Source organism: Urtica dioica, chromosome 8 (assembly GCF_054948205.1).
Source record: "Urtica dioica subsp. dioica isolate 48M chromosome 8, U.dioica_male_clone48M_v1_H2, whole genome shotgun sequence".
NCBI lineage: Eukaryota > Viridiplantae > Streptophyta > Magnoliopsida > Rosales > Urticaceae > Urtica > Urtica dioica.
The window spans coordinates 33,742,471-33,761,044 of record NC_142763.1 but is presented as its reverse complement, the minus strand read 5'-3'; the positions used below and the strand labels follow the sequence as shown (position 1 = coordinate 33,761,044).

Sequence of the window (18,574 nt, the reverse complement as noted above, 5' to 3'; positions counted from 1 at the left end):
ACAAAAAAAAATTGTTTAAATGTTCATATCGTTAAGAATTTAACGTAATATAGCAGTAGGGATCAACGGAATGTGTAATTTTCAAGATTATGGATTTTTACCGTTCAAAATAAAGAATAGAGATTATGTTAGCTGTTTCCTAAAACTTAAGGGACTTTTGCCGCAATTTTCTCTTTTTCAAATTCATAACTTTAAATTGGTTATTTAGCTACATCACCTTTTTTTATGAGTAATTAACTTATAGTTTTACTTTTTTGTATTAATTTTTTTAACTGTTTTAAGTATATTATATACTTCTAAATACAAGTATAGAGATTTGAATGTTGGTTTTGTGGTGTTTAAGATTCAACTCTAGTTAGTTAAATATTATGAAAATAAGCACTAGTTAATTATTAATGAATTTTAATTCTAAAAGTTACTTTAAAAAAAACGTGAACAAATCCATTAAAAAGTTAATCAAGTTTTGATAGTTGTAAGGAAAGTAAAAAAGTCATTGATTCCTTTTAAATATTTAATTTCAAATGTATAAAAAATGTTTGCATATATAAAATCACATTACTCAAAAAGTATGGTAACAAGAAACATTGAACTTAAGTTTAGTAGTAATAAAAAAAAGAGATTTATAATTAACTAAGCCACTTTAAACATGTGATTTTGGATCTAGCATACGTTTGATAATTTTTAGGGATATAGTCAAATGGCTTATGTGGCAATTTGCTCTTATTTATTAACAAATTCGTTACTTTATCTCTCCTATTTTTTTAAGTAATTTTTTTGAAATTTTTTATTTAATGCATCATATTTACGTTTCCATTTTTTGTTGTTGATAATTTCAAAAAATTTCAGTTATTTTCATATTTAAGGTAGTAATGTGATTTTTCTACATCTATGATATTAAACATGATTTTTCATCAAATACAATGGATCTATTTTTTAAGATCTCGGTGTCACGAATCCTTAGAATTTGGAATCACTCAATTTCGAGTTCATATGAGATAGATATGGTTTTTTGAAGTTTTTCTGTAAAAAAAATGTAGGAAAAAATATGAGAGATAAAATTACGAATTTATTAATAAATAAGGGCAAATCAGACCTTAATTATTGCCACGTAAATTTGTTGGCTATTTCCCTAAAAGTTGTGAAACTTAGGCTAAAAACAAATTTCTATAGTTTTATTTTGGATATTTTACTACATTGTCCTAAAAAAAATAGCGGCAAAAGTACTCAAATGTTTTGGATTGTAGCACTTAAAAGTTGTGGGAAAAGTGCTCCTCCGTAACAACTTCTACAATTAGAATTGGATGGTGAGGATAATTTCGATAAAGTTAAAATAATAAATAATTTATTTTAATTGTGTTTAAATTATAGTTTAAAAAATTCTCTATCTTTCTCTAAAAAAAACTTGAGTTGTATACCAAACAGTGAAAATAGGTTACAAAAAAAAGAGAAGCAAATTTATAATTATATAAAAAGAAAGTAAGAAAAAGAATAAGCAAATATATAAAAAAATAAAAATAGAAAGGAAGTCTTAAAGAAGAATTAAAAGATGCAAATTATTATTATTATTATTATCTATAAATAATTCACTATTCACTGTCAAGTAAAATTACAAATTTATTTTTAGATTTCAAGATAATTACATCTATCTCATAAGAAACATTTAACCTATATATTAAGAATTAGAGTGTTGTGATTAGATTTGTCAAAAAAAATTCAAAAACACCTTCTGCTGAACTAATTTAGATTTTTTTAAATACATATTTAATTTTTTTTTTTGTGTTTTTTAAACTCTCTATTTATTTTAAACTTTCTCGGGCAACGTTGGGGCATAGCGCTTGTATATAAATAAAAGAGGAACTTAGTAAAAATTGTTGAAAAGAAAAAAAAATATAAAACATGGGAACCGGAGACCCCAGAGTTAGCCGCATAACTGAGGATTACTGCTCAACCATTCAGCTAATAGAGATCATAGTTTTGTTATTGCAGATTTTAAACATAATAAAATGAAGATATTTAATTATATAAAAATTAACCTTAAATTACACATTTTTTATATCGTTTTTTGAGCGGGGGCACCTGATCCTCCAGGCCCTATGTAAATTCATCTCTGACCGGTATTGGATTGATGGCTAAGTGAAGCTCTATTATCCCTCAGATCAAGGGTTTCTTGACAAGGGATTGAAACTCAACCACACCATTTGTTTTTTTCTTTATCAGCGTTTGGATTGTATAAGGCCTCGCGATTAATGGAGAGCTCGACCTCCTTCAGCCTTGACATCTCAGTGTAAATTTTTTGTATTTAATTTTTATATACAAAATTAAGTGTTTCCTCGTCTCAATATTCACATGCCCCCCCTTTCAAGAATTATAAGTATATTTTTTATTTTAAGTTTATGTCCCTTTCACTCACAAACATTTCCAACCAAATTTTCGTATACATCATCCCCGTTCTCGCCAATGTGCAAAGAGTTTTAAATAAATAATACTACACATATAAATTTAGACGATTTTAGCTTAATAGTCATCTTAAAATAATAAGTTTACAAAATAATCAAGGTTTGTCTGAAATTAGAGAAATAATCAAAATGAGTAATAATCATGTTTCAAAAAAAATTGTGATCTTAGAATTAATTTGTTTGAAAGTGATAAATTGATTATAATCTTGGTGCAATTTTTTTTTTTTACAATCTAACTTTTTTTTGCTATTTTGCTGAAAAATTGAAACTACGGCTATTTTGCTAATCAATTAGTTTTTTTTACTATCTTCGTTCATACACATGATACATTTGATTACATGGAACATTTAAGCATAGATTACAAATAAATTTTGTAAATATTAAATAATGGAGATGAATCGCTATGTCGTGGGATTGAACTCCTCACATACAAAAGGTATTGTCATCCAAGCTAGATGCTTGGAAGTTTGCTAATCAATATATTAGTTTCAAATGACTATTTTATATAATTTTTCCTCTAAATTTGCATATTATTTTAAATAACTTTTCATGTTAACATTAGTAAATCGTATATATATATATATATATATATATATATATATATATATATATATATATTAATTTGACGAAAATCCACGTGGCTACCTTAGATTAAACACAATTAATTTTTTTTAAAAAGAAATTAGGTATTAATTATATTATTCTTGTTGCAAAATAATTAATGAATACTAACTTTACTATTAAAATCAAGCAATAGTGATATTATTAACACGTTTTTTATAATAAAAAATAATAATTAAGCATTTTTCCATAAAAAAAAAAAGAATATTGTTCATGCTTGATTAATTTAAATAAATGAATATGAAATCATTTTAAAAATATTATTAATCTCTAATTATAATATAAAAGCCTTTTATAATTAAATGTTTTATTATTAAAATGATATTAATAATTTTTTGTTAATTTTATGAAGAAAAAAAATGTTAAATCATGTTTAATTTAAGGTTGCCACGTGAAGTTCTGTCAAAATTAATAGACTTTGTTTGACGGTGTAACTGAAGCTTAATATTAGATATTTTTGTCGAAAAAAATAGATATTTAAGTGTCTGTTGTCAAAAATATTAAGTATTTATACAACCATTTCCTCTAAATGTAATCATAATGTTGTTTATATATCTAATGGAATGAAAAGACCAAGGAAGGACCACATAAAAAAAAAAAAAAAGAAGAAGGTATTATTATCTAATGTTTTCCGAAATCTGGCTTAGATATAAGTATAACCCATTACTTTACTGTTTAATAGAGCAAGCGCGTATATAGTCACCGGAGACGGATTCTAAATTATAAAGTCGCTGACAAAGAATAAGAAGATAATTTAAAAGGAGCAACTAGAGACGGAAGAAGCGTTTGGGATGGCACGATAAAATGCATGCTAAATACGTGGGACCAACTGTCTCCTCCTATTCAATTTATTTTCCTCATATTTAAGCTAAATTTATTACAGCTGAAAAAATTATCTTGTTACCTTACGACTTTTTATTATTATATCAGTATAACACGCTAGTTGAACATATATACTTTAAAATGAATCTAACTTTGAATCAAACTGAAATTCACATAAACAGAGTAGTTTATTCTTAGGTATTTTAACTTTTTTTAATTATTCATCTCTCTATTTTGATCACATACATTAAAGAGATTATTTTAAAAAAATTGAGTCACTAAAAAAACAAAACCCTCAACAAACCTCGAAACCTAACATGGCTTTTATTTTCTAGGAACTAACATGGCCTTTTTCGGACGAAGATAACAATAAAAACAAAATGTCACATGAAAGGTTGTAATACAGTATGATTTTAATAAATTATTAGTCATGAGAATATATTTGAACTCGTAAGATTATCAATGCTCAAAGCGGTTGAAATTATGCGCACAGTATAATTAATGCATCACTTCAAGCCAAAATACTAGCGGCTATTACGATTCTATTTTATGTCTTATCGTTGCACTTCTATGTCAACTTAAAGAAAAAAATATTGAGCATTTTCTTCGACCACATGTTCCCTTTTTTTCCTTTTATTATTATTAATACCATTTCACCCAAATTTTAGCTACTTTAGATTATACAAAAAAATAATGTCAAAAGTGGATACCCTTTTTTTTAAAAAAAAGTTATACACCAAAAGTAATTGGTTGCTGCATCAATCCAATTTAATTGATTGCCCACTTTATCTTTTTATTTATATATATATATATATATATATATATACTACTCATTTTGTGTATTTATCTCTCTCTCTCTCTCCACCACCGAGCTTCCACCATCACCATCATCCTCGCGCGACCACCACCACCATGCCGTCCTCTCTCTCCGACCACCACCATCACACTACTCCGAGTATCCACCACGCCGCAATCTCCGACCACCACCACCACCTCTCCAACCGTCCCACTTCGACCACCACCGTCCTCTCTCTTCCTTTTCTCTGACGTCATCATCTCTCTCCGCGACCACCACCGACGCCATCCTCTCTCTCCACGACCACCATCAGTGAGTTCCTTCTCTCTATTTTCTCCCTTTTTCTGTCAACTCCGACTCCCTCCGCCCATCACTCTCTTTCTCTTCATCTAAGCCCCGAAAACCCGTCTCGCAGCCTCGATAGTCATGCGAGCTCGTCGGTGGTCCCCGCTTCTCTCGACAGTCTGGCGAGCTCGTGACAGCCCCGCGCCTCGCTCGGTCAAAGCCTCCTTACGCTGTAGCTTTGTGTCGCATCGAGCCCCGCCTGTTCACTCCGCGTCGCATCGCAGCCCCGTCGCCTCAGCCCGATTGAAGCCCCGCAGCCCCGTGCCCTTGTCGGTGAAGGTTAGTGGTTATTTGTGGTAATTGAATTAGTTCAGTGGTTACATATATAATTAAGTTAATTTCAGTAACGCTTCTTGTTTTTAATTAATGTGATTAATTTTATAACTATTGTACGCATGCCCGGATCGTAGATCACGTAGCTGATATACGACGATAAGCTTAGGCTCGAGGGGAATCCTTGAGTCAAGACGCTATGGAGGAGGCTGCGATGGGTATTGTTCTCAGCACGCGACGTGACTGGGCTAGGCTCACGATATCGAGGTTAGACCTTCATTAGCTCAAGTCCGGGAAGACCCCGCGCGAGAGGAAGAGATGTCTACGCTACGAGAAGCAGTGAGAAACCTAGCTAGTGCGTACAACGTCTTATCTAGAGGAGCGTTCGACTCAGAGGTTGCGTCGAGGTTGAGCTAGATTGCGAGCCGTTATGGATCGTCGTAATCGAGTTCTCCGCAAACATTCGAGCGTAGCACAAAGGCACGACGTCGAGGAACACCTGAGGATCCTCCATCTTCATCAGCTCGAGCAAGTAGAGGAAGTCATGGCCCCAACCTTGATGAGCCCGAATATGGACCAGGTGGAAGACGCTCCTCAGGCAGACAACATTGAGCGCAGTTATTTGTTATTTAGATATTTTATTATGTTCTTAATATTTTTATTTCGTTTTTATTTTGTTTAAACTTTTAATTAGTTATATTACTACGTATTTTTTTGTAGTAATGAAACTTTTGATATCATGTGTTAAAAAATTAAATTAAATTAAATCTGCAGATTTTAATTAGAATCCGAATAATATAATATTAAAAACAGTACTATTAGAAGCGACATTCGCTTTTAAAGTCATTTCTAAATATTACATGTTAAATGGCGGGAAAACATTAGAAGCGGTAATCCGTTTTAAATGCCACTTCTAAATGCTTCTTGTCATTTTAAATGGTGAGATAATATTTATTTTTCTTAATTAAATTTTCGGATATATTGTGACATTTTCTGATATAAAAAAATATTGCTCCTAACATTTTAAAGCCATCCAAGAGTATATATTAACATGTGCCACAATTTGTCATCAATTACATCAATGAATACCATGTTAGAAATAAAATAGGTGTTCCTATTATAGAAGATTAGAAGTATAGAATAAATGTTATCCCTTTGGTAGTTGTTTTTAGTTGATGTGTTTCTAGATTTTAGTCTAATTATCTGTATTATATTTTTGGTACTATAAAAATATATTATATTTTTGGTACTATTAAAAATATGTTATATTTTTGGTGTTACAGTATTTTCTAAAAATATACAATGGTTTTTGGTAAGGACTAAAAATACACAACTTACTGCGATAACCTTTTATTTTCGTTCTCATTACAGATAGTGTAATTATTATATAAGAATCCCACTCGCCTTATTATGAGTTATAACTTATGACTTATAGTTATAATAAACTGGTCAAATTTTACGACTATTTATAATTAAATTCTATTGTATTTTTCAAAATAGCGACACTATCACCGATTTTCGTGTTATTACTAGGATTATAAAAGTTATAAAGCCGCGTCGTAAAAATATTATCTATTTCTATTTAAATATCAATGAGGAAAAGAAAAAAAAATTAAGTTTAGCTGGTCAGCACTAACCTCTCCTCTCCGACGTTTCCCAGCAATATCTCCTAAAATAACAACAAAGAAATACCAAACACTCTTTCTCTCTCTCTCTCGCTCTCTCGTTCTCTTATTAATAAAGAAGAAATAAAATTTGGGCAAAAAAATATTCCATTTCTTTCTCTCTCTTCAGAAAACTAGCTGTAAAGGTATTCCTAATTCTTTCTATTGAAGATTTAATGGTTCTTCTCAGGGAATCAGGGATCAACAATAACCAATAGCTTCTTTATTCTCTCTTCTCATTACAGAAACTGGTAATTTCTCTCTCCTTTTTTCGTATTTCTTTCTAAAAGTTTTTTTTCTTCATTCCTTTTTATTTTTCCGTTTTGAGGATATTGAAGTTTGGTTTCAATTTGTCAGCTTCAATCCGTTTCGATTGAAAAGTTGTGGGTTTTCTTTTCTTCTTCTTCTTCTTCTTTCTTTATATGACGTCGTTGTTTGACTGGTTGTTTAAGATGATGGGTTGACTTTTTTTTTTATAACCCTTTATTGGAGTCTGTTTGTTTCCTGGGAAAGTATAATGCAATTTTCGCAATGGTTTGGTGCGTAGATTTGCGTGTCCGTTCAGGTGTTTTAGCTATGGAAACGCATAATATGCCATTTATATGTATGACTGATCTGTAGATTAGGTTTATGTCCCCTAGATTCGTTATAGCTCTCTGGAGCTATCAGATACCGAAGTTTGACTTAAAAGATTTGGTCTTTTTTTATCCTTCTTCTTTCCTTTTTGGTGAATTTGTGTGGGTGAGTGTGTATTAATGGGAGACGATTATGGTTTTTGGTGATTGCAGAATTTGTGTGAGAGGGATCAAGTAGATGAGTAACAATCTGATGAGGAAAAAGGTGTGATTGGGGTTTTTTTCTGTTTCTTGTAAAAGGGGGTTTCTTGTGTTTCATGGGCAACGCATGCCGTGGGTCTTTTCGGGGTAAACACTTTCAGGCCGAAGAAAGCCAACCCGATAACCAATCCGTGTCGAAGCGACAAACACCGTCCGATCTCTCAGTCTCCGATCATTCCTCGACCAGCTTGAACTCCCACCAAACACCCCAAGAACTCCCCGCGAAGACGAAGCCCAAATCCCAACCCAACAACGCAAACAACAACAACAACAACAACATGAGAAGGTGCCCGGAGATGCAGAGCTACTATGTCTTGGGACACAAGACAGACAACATTCGCGACCTCTACACGCTGGGTCGGAAGCTCGGGCAAGGCCAGTTCGGCGTGACCTATCTGTGCACGGAGAATTCGACGGGGACCGAGTACGCCTGCAAGTCGATCTCGAAGAGGAAGCTGATCTCGAAGGAGGACGTGGAGGACGTGAGGAGGGAGATTCAGATAATGCACCACTTGGCGGGCCACAAGAACATCGTGACGATCAAAGGCGCGTACGAGGACTCTCTCTACGTCCACATCGTAATGGAGCTCTGCGCCGGCGGAGAGCTTTTCGACCGCATCATCCACAGGGGACACTACAGCGAGAGGAAAGCCGCCGAGCTCACGAGGATCATCGTCGGGGTCGTCGAGGCTTGCCATTCGCTCGGAGTCATGCACAGAGACCTCAAGCCCGAGAATTTCTTGCTCGTCAACAAGGACGACGATTTCTCCCTCAAGGCCATCGATTTCGGGCTCTCCGTGTTCTTCAAGCCCGGTATGTATACATCGAGAGCACTTCGTCACTCAAAAACGAAACTAGAATGTCCGTTTGTGAACTTTGTTTTCTCTTTCCGCAACTTTTTTCAGGCCAAATTTTCACCGACGTTGTTGGAAGCCCTTATTATGTCGCTCCCGAGGTCCTCCTCAAGCATTATGGAATGCAAGCTGATGTGTGGACCGCGGGAGTCATTCTCTACATATTGTTAAGTGGTGTTCCTCCGTTTTGGGCAGGTACGTTTGTTGACCTGGTCAGCTACTAGATGTGAGTAACGGTTTTCCCATGGTGTGCTGTTATTCAAATCTTTCCATTTCTCGCCTCGTGTTTAGAGACGCAGCAAGGAATATTCGATGCAGTCTTGAAGGGACATATTGATTTTGATTCGGACCCGTGGCCTGTAATATCTGAAAGCGCCAAAGATCTTATTCGGAAGATGTTATGCTCTAGACCTTCAGACCGGTTGACCGCTCATGAAGTGTTATGTATGTTTATCCTCTCAACCATTTAATTTACTTCGGTTGATTTTTTTTTTTTTTTGGCATTGTTATCCACATTTATACATTTTTTTTTGTATGGCTGTAATAAATGCATGTCCCAAGATATGTTTGTTTCGGTATTAGTGGAAAAAGTCGGCTCTAAATGAAAATGTCTGTTTGATATCCTTGTAGGTCATCCTTGGATCTGTGAAAATGGAGTAGCTCCTGATAGAGCCCTTGATCCAGCTGTTATGTCTCGTCTAAAACAGTTCTCCGCGATGAACAAATTGAAGAAAATGGCTTTACGGGTAAGGTCTTTTTTTTTTTTTTTATTATTATAAATATACAGGGTCTGACTTTGGAAGATGTCACAGTTTCGATACCCGAGAGTTTGGCGGCGTGGGCTTTAACTTATCATAACATGGAATAAAATGACCATGAATTTTTTTTTTTTTTTTATATCATAATTTTTTTTACTGATATGACACCACGTCCCATTTCCGTCGCTGTAGGTAATTGCCGAAAGCCTTTCCGAAGAGGAGATTGCCGGTCTGAGGGAAATGTTTACGGCAATGGACACTGATAACAGTGGTGCAATCACATTTGATGAACTGAAGGCCGGATTGCGGAGATATGGCTCCACCATGAAGGATACAGAGATAAGAGATCTCATGGACGCTGTATGTTTCCTATCTCGACCCTGTACTAACTATGTCTGTATATAGTGAAATAAAAAAGAAGTCCCGATACTGATTTTTGGTTCTATTTTTTTTTTTTTTTTTTTTGGGGGTGGGGGGTTGAAGTCATAAGTCGGGATGTTTTACGCCACTACGCTTGTGCTTGTATTAAGCAATTTATTGATGATTCGTAACAGGCTGACGTGGACAACAGCGGGACGATCGACTACGGAGAGTTCATCGCAGCTACGGTGCACCTGAACAAGCTGGAACGAGAGGAACATCTTGTGGCGGCGTTCAGATACTTCGATAAAGATGGTAGCGGGTACATCACCATCGACGAGCTCCAACAGGCTTGCATGGAGCATAACTTGACCGACGTCCTCCTCGACGACATCATCAAAGAAGTCGACCAAGATAACGTAAGATAAATAAAATCGTCGTCTTGGAATGGAAGAGCTTTTTTCATTTTTGTGTGGTATGGTTTTATTTGATGATCATATGTCAATCTGTTGCCAGGATGGAAGGATCGACTATGGTGAATTTGTGGCGATGATGCAGAAAGGTAATGCGGGGATTGGAAGGCGAACCATGCGCAACAGTCTCAATATAAGCATGAGAGACGTACCAGGCGCTCATTGATATTATCCATTTCACACGTGTATAGGTACTTTTTTTTTTTTTTTTTAATTTAGAATTTTGACCTCTTGATCCCTTAGTTTTAAGAAGCAAAGATGTTTAGAGAACCTTGGAGCTAAAGAAAACCCTGTCTTTGCTTGCCCAGGTTGTACAGCAAAAGCAAGAGGATGAGTTTTGGCGATAGGATTTTGTGGACCAATTTTAAATCCTCAGCTCCCAAGATAATAATAATATAATACCTTGGAGGATCGAACGTAGTCTCTCAATGGAGTCTCTTTTTGGGTTGTGAAGAGCCCGGGTATTTTTAATTTCAATCGTGCCTTTTCCACATTGCTGTATGACCACAGAAATATGATGTTGTAATCTTTTTTTTCTCTTTCTTGTCTGAATTCTTGGAGTGTGTAAGTGTTCCGTTTTGAGGCTTTTGTCTTTTCTGTTTGTTTATATATTTGTGGAAGAAAAATGAAGCTGAAAGGGCTGGCATACTTTGTTACTCTGCTGCATAAAGCTCTGATTTTTAGTACCATTTTGTATGTAAATTTTTTCTCTGCCCACTTGCTATTTTGGTTGTAGCTTTAACTTTCAGCGTCTGCATATTAGAGTTTGTAACTTTATTGATGACTCCAGCGATTTTTTTTTTTTGCAGTTTTGACTTTATTCACTTGGAATCAAAATTTCAAACCATAGACAAATCACAAATCACAAATCACAAATCACAAATCAATTTCTGACAAGCTTAGAAAAGAAGACACGAACGAAAATCACGGGCGCTTTAATCATTCATTGGTATTTTGGTCTGATATGGGTTGCTTGACTTGAGGTTATAGCCTTACACATATATGGTGACTTTGGTAGTTGGAAATGCCGATTAAGATTCGAATCAAAGTGACGTGTTAGTTCAGATTTTCAAAGCTATTTATTAATTATCCCTTCAAAGTTCAAACCTCAAAATCAAACGAGTGCGGTAGGCGGAGGGAATCTAAAACATTTCTTTTTGCTCAGAAGGAATCTAAAACATTTCTTTTTGCTCAGAAGGAATCTAACACACTTCAAACGTTGAACTTTTAACCTAATTTTTTTCCCTTGTAGTCAAGTCTGAATAAATTTCTCATGCATGAACGAGTGATGTCAGATAAATAGTTGTAGACAAGGCACATGAACATACATATCATGCAATGACTTTGGAGTGGGACCAAATTGAAGCAAAAGTACGTGTATAAACTATTGTTTATTCTTATCATTTTGCAGTATAAAAAAATTACATTCATATCCATATGTACTCTTTGAGCTATATACATGTTTTGCTTATGAGTTTCGACGGGCGGGGATTATATACCCTCCAACGTTTCTGTTGCAACCGAAATTTCCTGTAAAAGAAAACCGAGACCCATGTTTTAGAACCAGATTATTCAGGGCTGGCTAAATCCTTTGAAAGGTCATGTAACAGTAAATGGTAAAATCAATAGGACTTGAATAAACTCGCCTTCAAAACAGATTTTCCGGAGAAGGTGCATTTTGAAGTGACGGCATGGCCCGGCTTTGTTACCCATCCAACCTCGCAACAAATATCACGGCCGTCGTTGAACTCTTTGAGTGAACACCAAAGCTGCTTCGGAAGAAATATAATGTCGTCGCTGTTGTTTCTCACAGATTTCCGAACGCTCTCATCCACAAGTTGCTGAAAAGTCACCTGTTTTTGTGAAGAAGTTCAAATATTTGGCTTAGTAAAGTTACACAGAGCAGTGATAGTAGTGCCCACAAAGAGGGTCTCAATGCATCAATCAGATATGCAAAAAAGATGTGATGTAATCAGGAGGGACGGTCATAATCAAGTATATTTTAATTCTCTCTCTATATATATATTCTTCATAATGATCCAAAATGGACGACCCAAAAAAAGTAGAATAAGAAAGAGTACCTCAGGTAGAGACCGAAAACTTTAAAGCCTTGTAAAACATCACTTACCATCCTATTAGTTCAGTCACAGCCAGAGACTAATTGGAAAGGAAAAAAAAAAGTTGGAAATTTCGAAACAAACTCACAGCAAGAGAGCCATCAAAAGTGGCAATAGAGGTCAAGCCTTGCCAAACTCCGACCACGTCAGAGGCTTCCGAGGCGGGCGTGGAGGCGAACGCGGAGTCCTTTATCGAACACCCGCCGAGCTGATCCCCGTTCCTGAACGGCCCGTACCACTGCTCCACAAAGACCATAATACCCCTCAACTCAACCTTCCCGTTCTCGATGACACGGATCGATTGAACCACTCTCATGCGAGACTCCCGGTTTTCAGGGTTGACCAAGCAGTGCTCCAGTTTTAACGATTCATGACTACCTGCTTGGGATTTAGGGATTAAATTAAATTAAATTACTATAAATCAGTTGCCAACGAAAAGAGTAACTCTGTTTGCTAGAAATCCGACAAGGAAAAGAGAATGAGAACTAACAAAGTTTATAAAGGTTATGAGTTACTTCTCTTACTGCCAATCTGTTTTAAGATAAAACTCCATGATACTATCATATTGTACATCAGAGCCCAACAAGCTCTAACGAGCATCCGGCCCAATTTTTTGAAATTCACCCTAAGATGATGAACCATTCTTTAAAGATGAATCATCTTGAGAGGGCATGTTTAGAATCTCACATGGAAAAAAGCTAACAAGATTTATTAAGTTTATGGGTTACACATCTCTCGTTGCTAATTAATTTTAAGATGGAAATTATTTCGCAAACTCATTCATACCCCTTGAAGATGGTGGAATTGAGCTATGATACCATAGAGTTCATGGAAGAGAAAGTTAGCGAGGTTCGAAGAGAATACCCGCATCAGAAACAGGCCAAACGGAGACGTAAGAACCGCTGGAATGGAAGGCGAAAGCCGAGGCGCGGCTCTCAGTTCCTCCGAGGCTCCTCTCGTCAATGGTGTGTCGCGTGGCTGCATCGGCTTCGCACCCGACCGTCGGAAGTAGCTTTATGGTCTTGTAGTTGAGAACGGGCTGTTGTTGGTCCGCGAGGGACGGGCATTGGGTTTGCCAATCGAAGACCTTGACTTCCCATTCTCGGTAAGCCTCTGGGACCACATATTCCGGGAGCTCGATCGGCGTTCCTTCCTTTGTGAAGTCTGCTCCGAACCCGTCCCATTCGCCGGACACGTTCCTCGCAAACTCCGACCAAGCTTCCATGGTTAACAAATGAAATCTAGTCAATGCAGAGACTTCTTATCTTACTCATGCCAAATAAAGGAATCCACTTCTATATCTTTTTGTTTCTTTCCAATTTCGTTATCATTCAACAACATTTCCAACTTTCGGTACAAGAAATTTGACTAATAAACGCGCGCAGAAATACAGAAGAGCCAAAGAAAGTTTTAAAAAAAATTTCAGTTACCATTGTTAAAGGAGGTTGAAGCGAGAACCTCCTTGACCTCAACTTGCTCAACATCGGACACCGGGGATTCGATTTTCGCAGCAAAAGAAGGGAAATTTCCACGGATAATCTGCTTTCTCGGCCGAGAAAAACCATAAGAAAAGGAAATCAGTGTAGTCCTCGTGAACTCCCAAGGAATACTGGTCTGAGGAATCACGGCCTTGAAAGCCAAAGCCATTTTTTTTTTATATAGTACTGAACTTCCGAGAAAAAAACCGAAAGAAAAATTAAAATAAATAAGGAGTGGTGTGAGTATGAGGTAATTTTTTTGAGGGAGTACGAGGTAATTGGCTAAAGTAGAAGACGTTGACTATGTAAACTGGAATAATCTGTAACTCTACTCTTGCATTAGAATCAGGAAAAAATAATTAATTATGGACAGTTACTGGTAAACTTGGGCTGGGCCAGGGATTTACAGTGGATAAATTCCGATATAATATATATTAATTAAAATTAATAAAAATATTTGCGGGATTTTTTTTATTTTTTATTTTTAATTTTTTTTTTAATTTTTTATATTTAACCGTGAGTCTCAAACCATGGTAAACTGTAATAATTTTTCAAGCTCCAAGGCCACCATATATCTACTAGAATATCACATCAAGATATAGGTGCAAGAAAGAGAAAAATAGTCGAGATTCAATGGTTAAACGTTTTGGAAGGATTCACAAATATTGTAGTCGAGCATTTGGACGACCCTATCATTGTGGATCAAATGGGATGCAATATGTGTAACACCAATAGAATGGCAAGACACTGACCACATAAATAATAATAAAAATCTAGACATATTTACTTAAAATTATTGCTGCCACTTATTCATATGGATATTGCCGAGATCATCATTTATGGATATTATACAAATAATATTTGATTTATGCTTCGAAATGGACTAAATTCTCTTATCAAAAATACAAATTTAGGATCACGAGACGATAAACAAGAGTAATTGAAAAATACTCTGAAAATAAGATTGAAGAATCAAGAAGTATTGTTTTTTGGATTAAGCAAATGACATCACATTTACTTCTTCCCTTTGTTAAGGATTCATCATTTCAACCATTGTTGTCCAAATTTCCAACCCACTGTGAAAAGCGTATATATTTTTTAACATATAAAATATAATTTGCGACCAATTTCATAACATTTTCCCATTTTCCACCAAAACGTTAATTTTTCCCAAAATGCCACCTCTATGTTAACAATGTTGACATCTCATAGTGAATGGCAAAAATAGATGTCAATATTGTTGACATAGATGGTGGCATTTTGGGAAAAATTAGTCTTTTGGTGAAAAGTGGGAAAATGTTATGAAATTGGTGGCAAATGGGACAATTTCTCTTCTTGAAAAGATCAAGAAATTACTCACTTACGTCCAACACTTCAAATGATAGTCCGTTGTGTATAACCCCAAGATTCATTTGGTTGCTCGTGACGTCCATCTTTAAATAGACCTCGTCTTTTTTTGGAGGCCGCAGTATATGCAATATTTCTCCATTGAGCCTTTAGTGTCACAACATTGCTATTAAAGGTCTCATCAATGAAGATTTCAATTGTATTATCTTGGTCTTCGATTATAGTTTTCCTTCGCGTTGTGCATCAAATTCAATACGTGTAATTAAGAAAAATATCACAACTTTGAAAGAAATTAATAAAAAATAATACACATTAAAACCCTATTAGCTAAGGAAATAATCAGATCCAATTATATTGTACATATGAATTAAAAAATAATTCTTTAGTGTATGGTATAAGGAAGACAAGAACTTTCAAAGAGGAAATTTTATAAACCGAATTATTACACTTGCCCTTGAGAAACAGAATGATAATAGTGCATAATTCAGTATTAATATCAAGAAACAATAAATATTTTTTAATGTAAACATATGTAATATCTTGTAAAAAAAAGCATTGATGATTACTTTATTTTATTTTTGAATACATACAATGTTATTATACTATAGTCTCCGCCACTGCTTAAAGGATTCGTAATCCAACAAGAGTAGTAGCCTCCGCCGGAGATATAGATCTCCGACAACATTGCATGAGCACGTACATGAGAAATGGTGCCAGATTCTCTATCCGACCAATCATATTCTTAATTTAGAGGGGCATTATAACGAAACTCATCCCTTCAATCGAGGAGATGCAGTAGTCGCTCGACATGTTGGGTTGAAGCACTCAGTGGCGGATCTAGAACTTTAGCTTAGAGGGGGCACAAAATAATTTTATATGAGTAATTGTGTTATATTTTTAATGCTTTTTATATTATTTTATCATAAAAAAAAACTTGTATTTTCAAATACATAAAATAAGATTACAAAATCTTTGAAATGCAAGTTTTGAATGTTGGTTTGTGGTGTTTAATGTATTATATACTTCATTAAAGTCTGGTTAGTTAAAAATATGATGAACTATAAACTCTAGATAAATATTTTAAAATCTTAATGATGAGAAATAGCTATTTTTAAAGCGTGGATAATTCCTATAAAATATAAATCAAAATTTAAGAGTCGAAAAAATATTATAAAAAAATATTGATTCTAATTAAATTTCCTTCTTAAAAAATCATACTTAATTTCAAATATATAACTCAAATTACTATAGAAAGAATTTATGTAACGAATGGATAAAAAAAAAAAAGGAAAAAAAAATCCAAAAGCAAATGTGGCAAACATTAAAAAGAACAAGGTTCAAAATAATTCAAAAAAATAGATGAAATAAAAGTAAAAGAATGTAAAAACTAATTCTTTAAAATATATGAGCACCCACCGCAACCATCTATAGTTGACTGAGCTTCTATGTCAACAATTGCTCTTTATATATATATATATATATATATATATATATATATATATATATATATATATATATTTCAAACAAAATATATTTAATTATATACAAAATTATTTCAAAATTACATATAAATTTTTCTCCTTTTGTTGAGGGGGGCCACGGGACCCCCTTGGCCCTATAGTAGATCCGTGGCTAGAAGCACTCAACAACGATAACCTAATGATTCTGGCTTTCGTCACAATAGACTTTTTCGAGGATGATTTGGTGTGGTTTTAAATTTTTAAATTTATGTTAATGTTATAAGTATCTAAGGTTTATTTATTGTTTTTTTACACTAATGGAGTTATCATGATTTACGTGACAATGAGGTGATTGACAATCCTACGGTAACACAAAACACGTCATTACCTATGGATATGGAACTAACGCAGACAATATATAAGGTATTGTAAAGAACTAAGCTATCCCAAACATCCATTTTGCAAAATAGCCAGCGTTTAAGAATTCATAGGTATGTAGCCAAAGCAATGACGTGGCAATAAATAGCTTCCAATCTTGCCCTTCAGTTTGAATTTAATTGTTTCAACGCTCAGTTATTTCAATCAAGTAGTTTAATAATTGACTATTTGATAACATTTTCGTTACTATTTAAGTTGTTGACTTCTTTTTCCACAATTAAAGGAGGCAGTTGTATATTAAGGGTCATTTGACATTTCAAATAATCTCTGAGCAATTTTTATTACATTTATGGATGATTTGTAACTATTATTTACGAATATTAAGACAATTTATATTTATTAACGTTAAAGTTACTATTCATGAATTTTCTCGATATTCTTCACTGGAATAATGTTATTTGCACTATTTTGTCACATATCACCATATATATCTTCTTGACCTGTATGTAATTACTTTGTTAGTATACATTCATATGCAAATCCAGAAATCAGTTTCCTATAACAGTAGACATGTACATGTTCATAACATAATCTCAATAATCTCCCTTACAACCGTTAATTGCTGTAAAGCTAAATCAACAAACAGTAGTTGAAAAAAATCTTAAAAAGCCTACGCTCAATTTCCTTTAATTACCAAAAAAGAAATCCCTACTTTTTTTCTTTATAATCATAACCTTAAGATTTTTATATCTTTTCTGACAATCAAATACTTACCAATCATGAAACCAGTATAAATCAATAATTTGCGGGAAAAAAAATTGAGTCATTATCATGTTCTTATTTTTACTAAACCCTAAATATATCACCTCCCAAATATGTAAAGAATCCTAGAAATTTTCAGAAAATTAACGATTAGTAGACACAAAAAGATAGTAAGGGTACCTGTAATAGTCTTCGCTTTAGGTATGGTTGATTCCTTGTCAAAAGAATTTTTTTTCATGTTCGTTTGACGAAATCACCCATTTTTTTCTGGTTCGGAGAGGAAATGGCGTGATGGAAATGCAATGCGTGTTTTATATTTTAGTGGATATTGTTCCTCGATTATAGGGCTCACAATAACGGCATTTATTGCTCTTTTTAAAAATTTGGTAATAAAATATTTGGTCATATTTTGAGCGGCAACAGACTTTGGGCAAAACAGTCTTTTTAATTTTGATTATGTGTTTTCGTGGCCAATTAACTAAAGTTCCACAAACGTTGGCTAGATACCAAAAACAATGTTTCAATATGGCCACATAACTAGAGCGCCCTAATATATATGCTTACATTAAAAATTAATATTTCTAGAGCGCCCTAATATATATGCTTACATTAAAAATTAATATTTTTTCTTGATACAAAAGACTAAACTATTCACTATGCTACTTCTCTTTCTCAATGGAAGTGTAAGAATTCTCTCGATTCAATATGCTCTTTGTGAGTTCTCGTTTTTGGTATATCATACAGTACACTATTAACTTTTAATTAATTGTCGAG

The 18,574-nt window shown here is 34.2% G+C and overlaps 2 protein-coding genes across 2 annotated transcripts; one reads left to right on the top strand and one right to left on the bottom strand.

The window, feature by feature from the left end:
• The first annotated feature begins 6,964 nt into the window (after window positions 1-6,964).
• On the top strand, window positions 6,965-11,042 carry LOC149389394 (calcium-dependent protein kinase 26). Its single transcript, XM_089623153.1, has 9 exons — window positions 6,965-7,228; window positions 7,766-8,626; window positions 8,719-8,862; window positions 8,959-9,111; window positions 9,298-9,413; window positions 9,618-9,785; window positions 9,980-10,204; window positions 10,302-10,449; window positions 10,567-11,042. The coding sequence occupies exons 2-8, from the start codon at window positions 7,870-7,872 to the stop codon at window positions 10,422-10,424; spliced, it is 1,686 nt and encodes a 561-aa protein (XP_089479279.1). The 5' UTR covers window positions 6,965-7,228; window positions 7,766-7,869; the 3' UTR covers window positions 10,425-10,449; window positions 10,567-11,042.
• A 541-nt stretch (window positions 11,043-11,583) lies between these two features.
• LOC149389393 (glycerol kinase) lies at window positions 11,584-14,067 on the bottom strand. Its single transcript, XM_089621592.1, has 5 exons — window positions 13,806-14,067; window positions 13,240-13,593; window positions 12,464-12,753; window positions 11,905-12,111; window positions 11,584-11,788 (listed from the first exon to the last, which is right to left on the bottom strand). The coding sequence occupies exons 1-5, from the start codon at window positions 14,020-14,022 to the stop codon at window positions 11,750-11,752; spliced, it is 1,107 nt and encodes a 368-aa protein (XP_089477718.1). The 5' UTR covers window positions 14,023-14,067; the 3' UTR covers window positions 11,584-11,749.
• Between the last annotated feature and the right edge of the window lie 4,507 nt (window positions 14,068-18,574).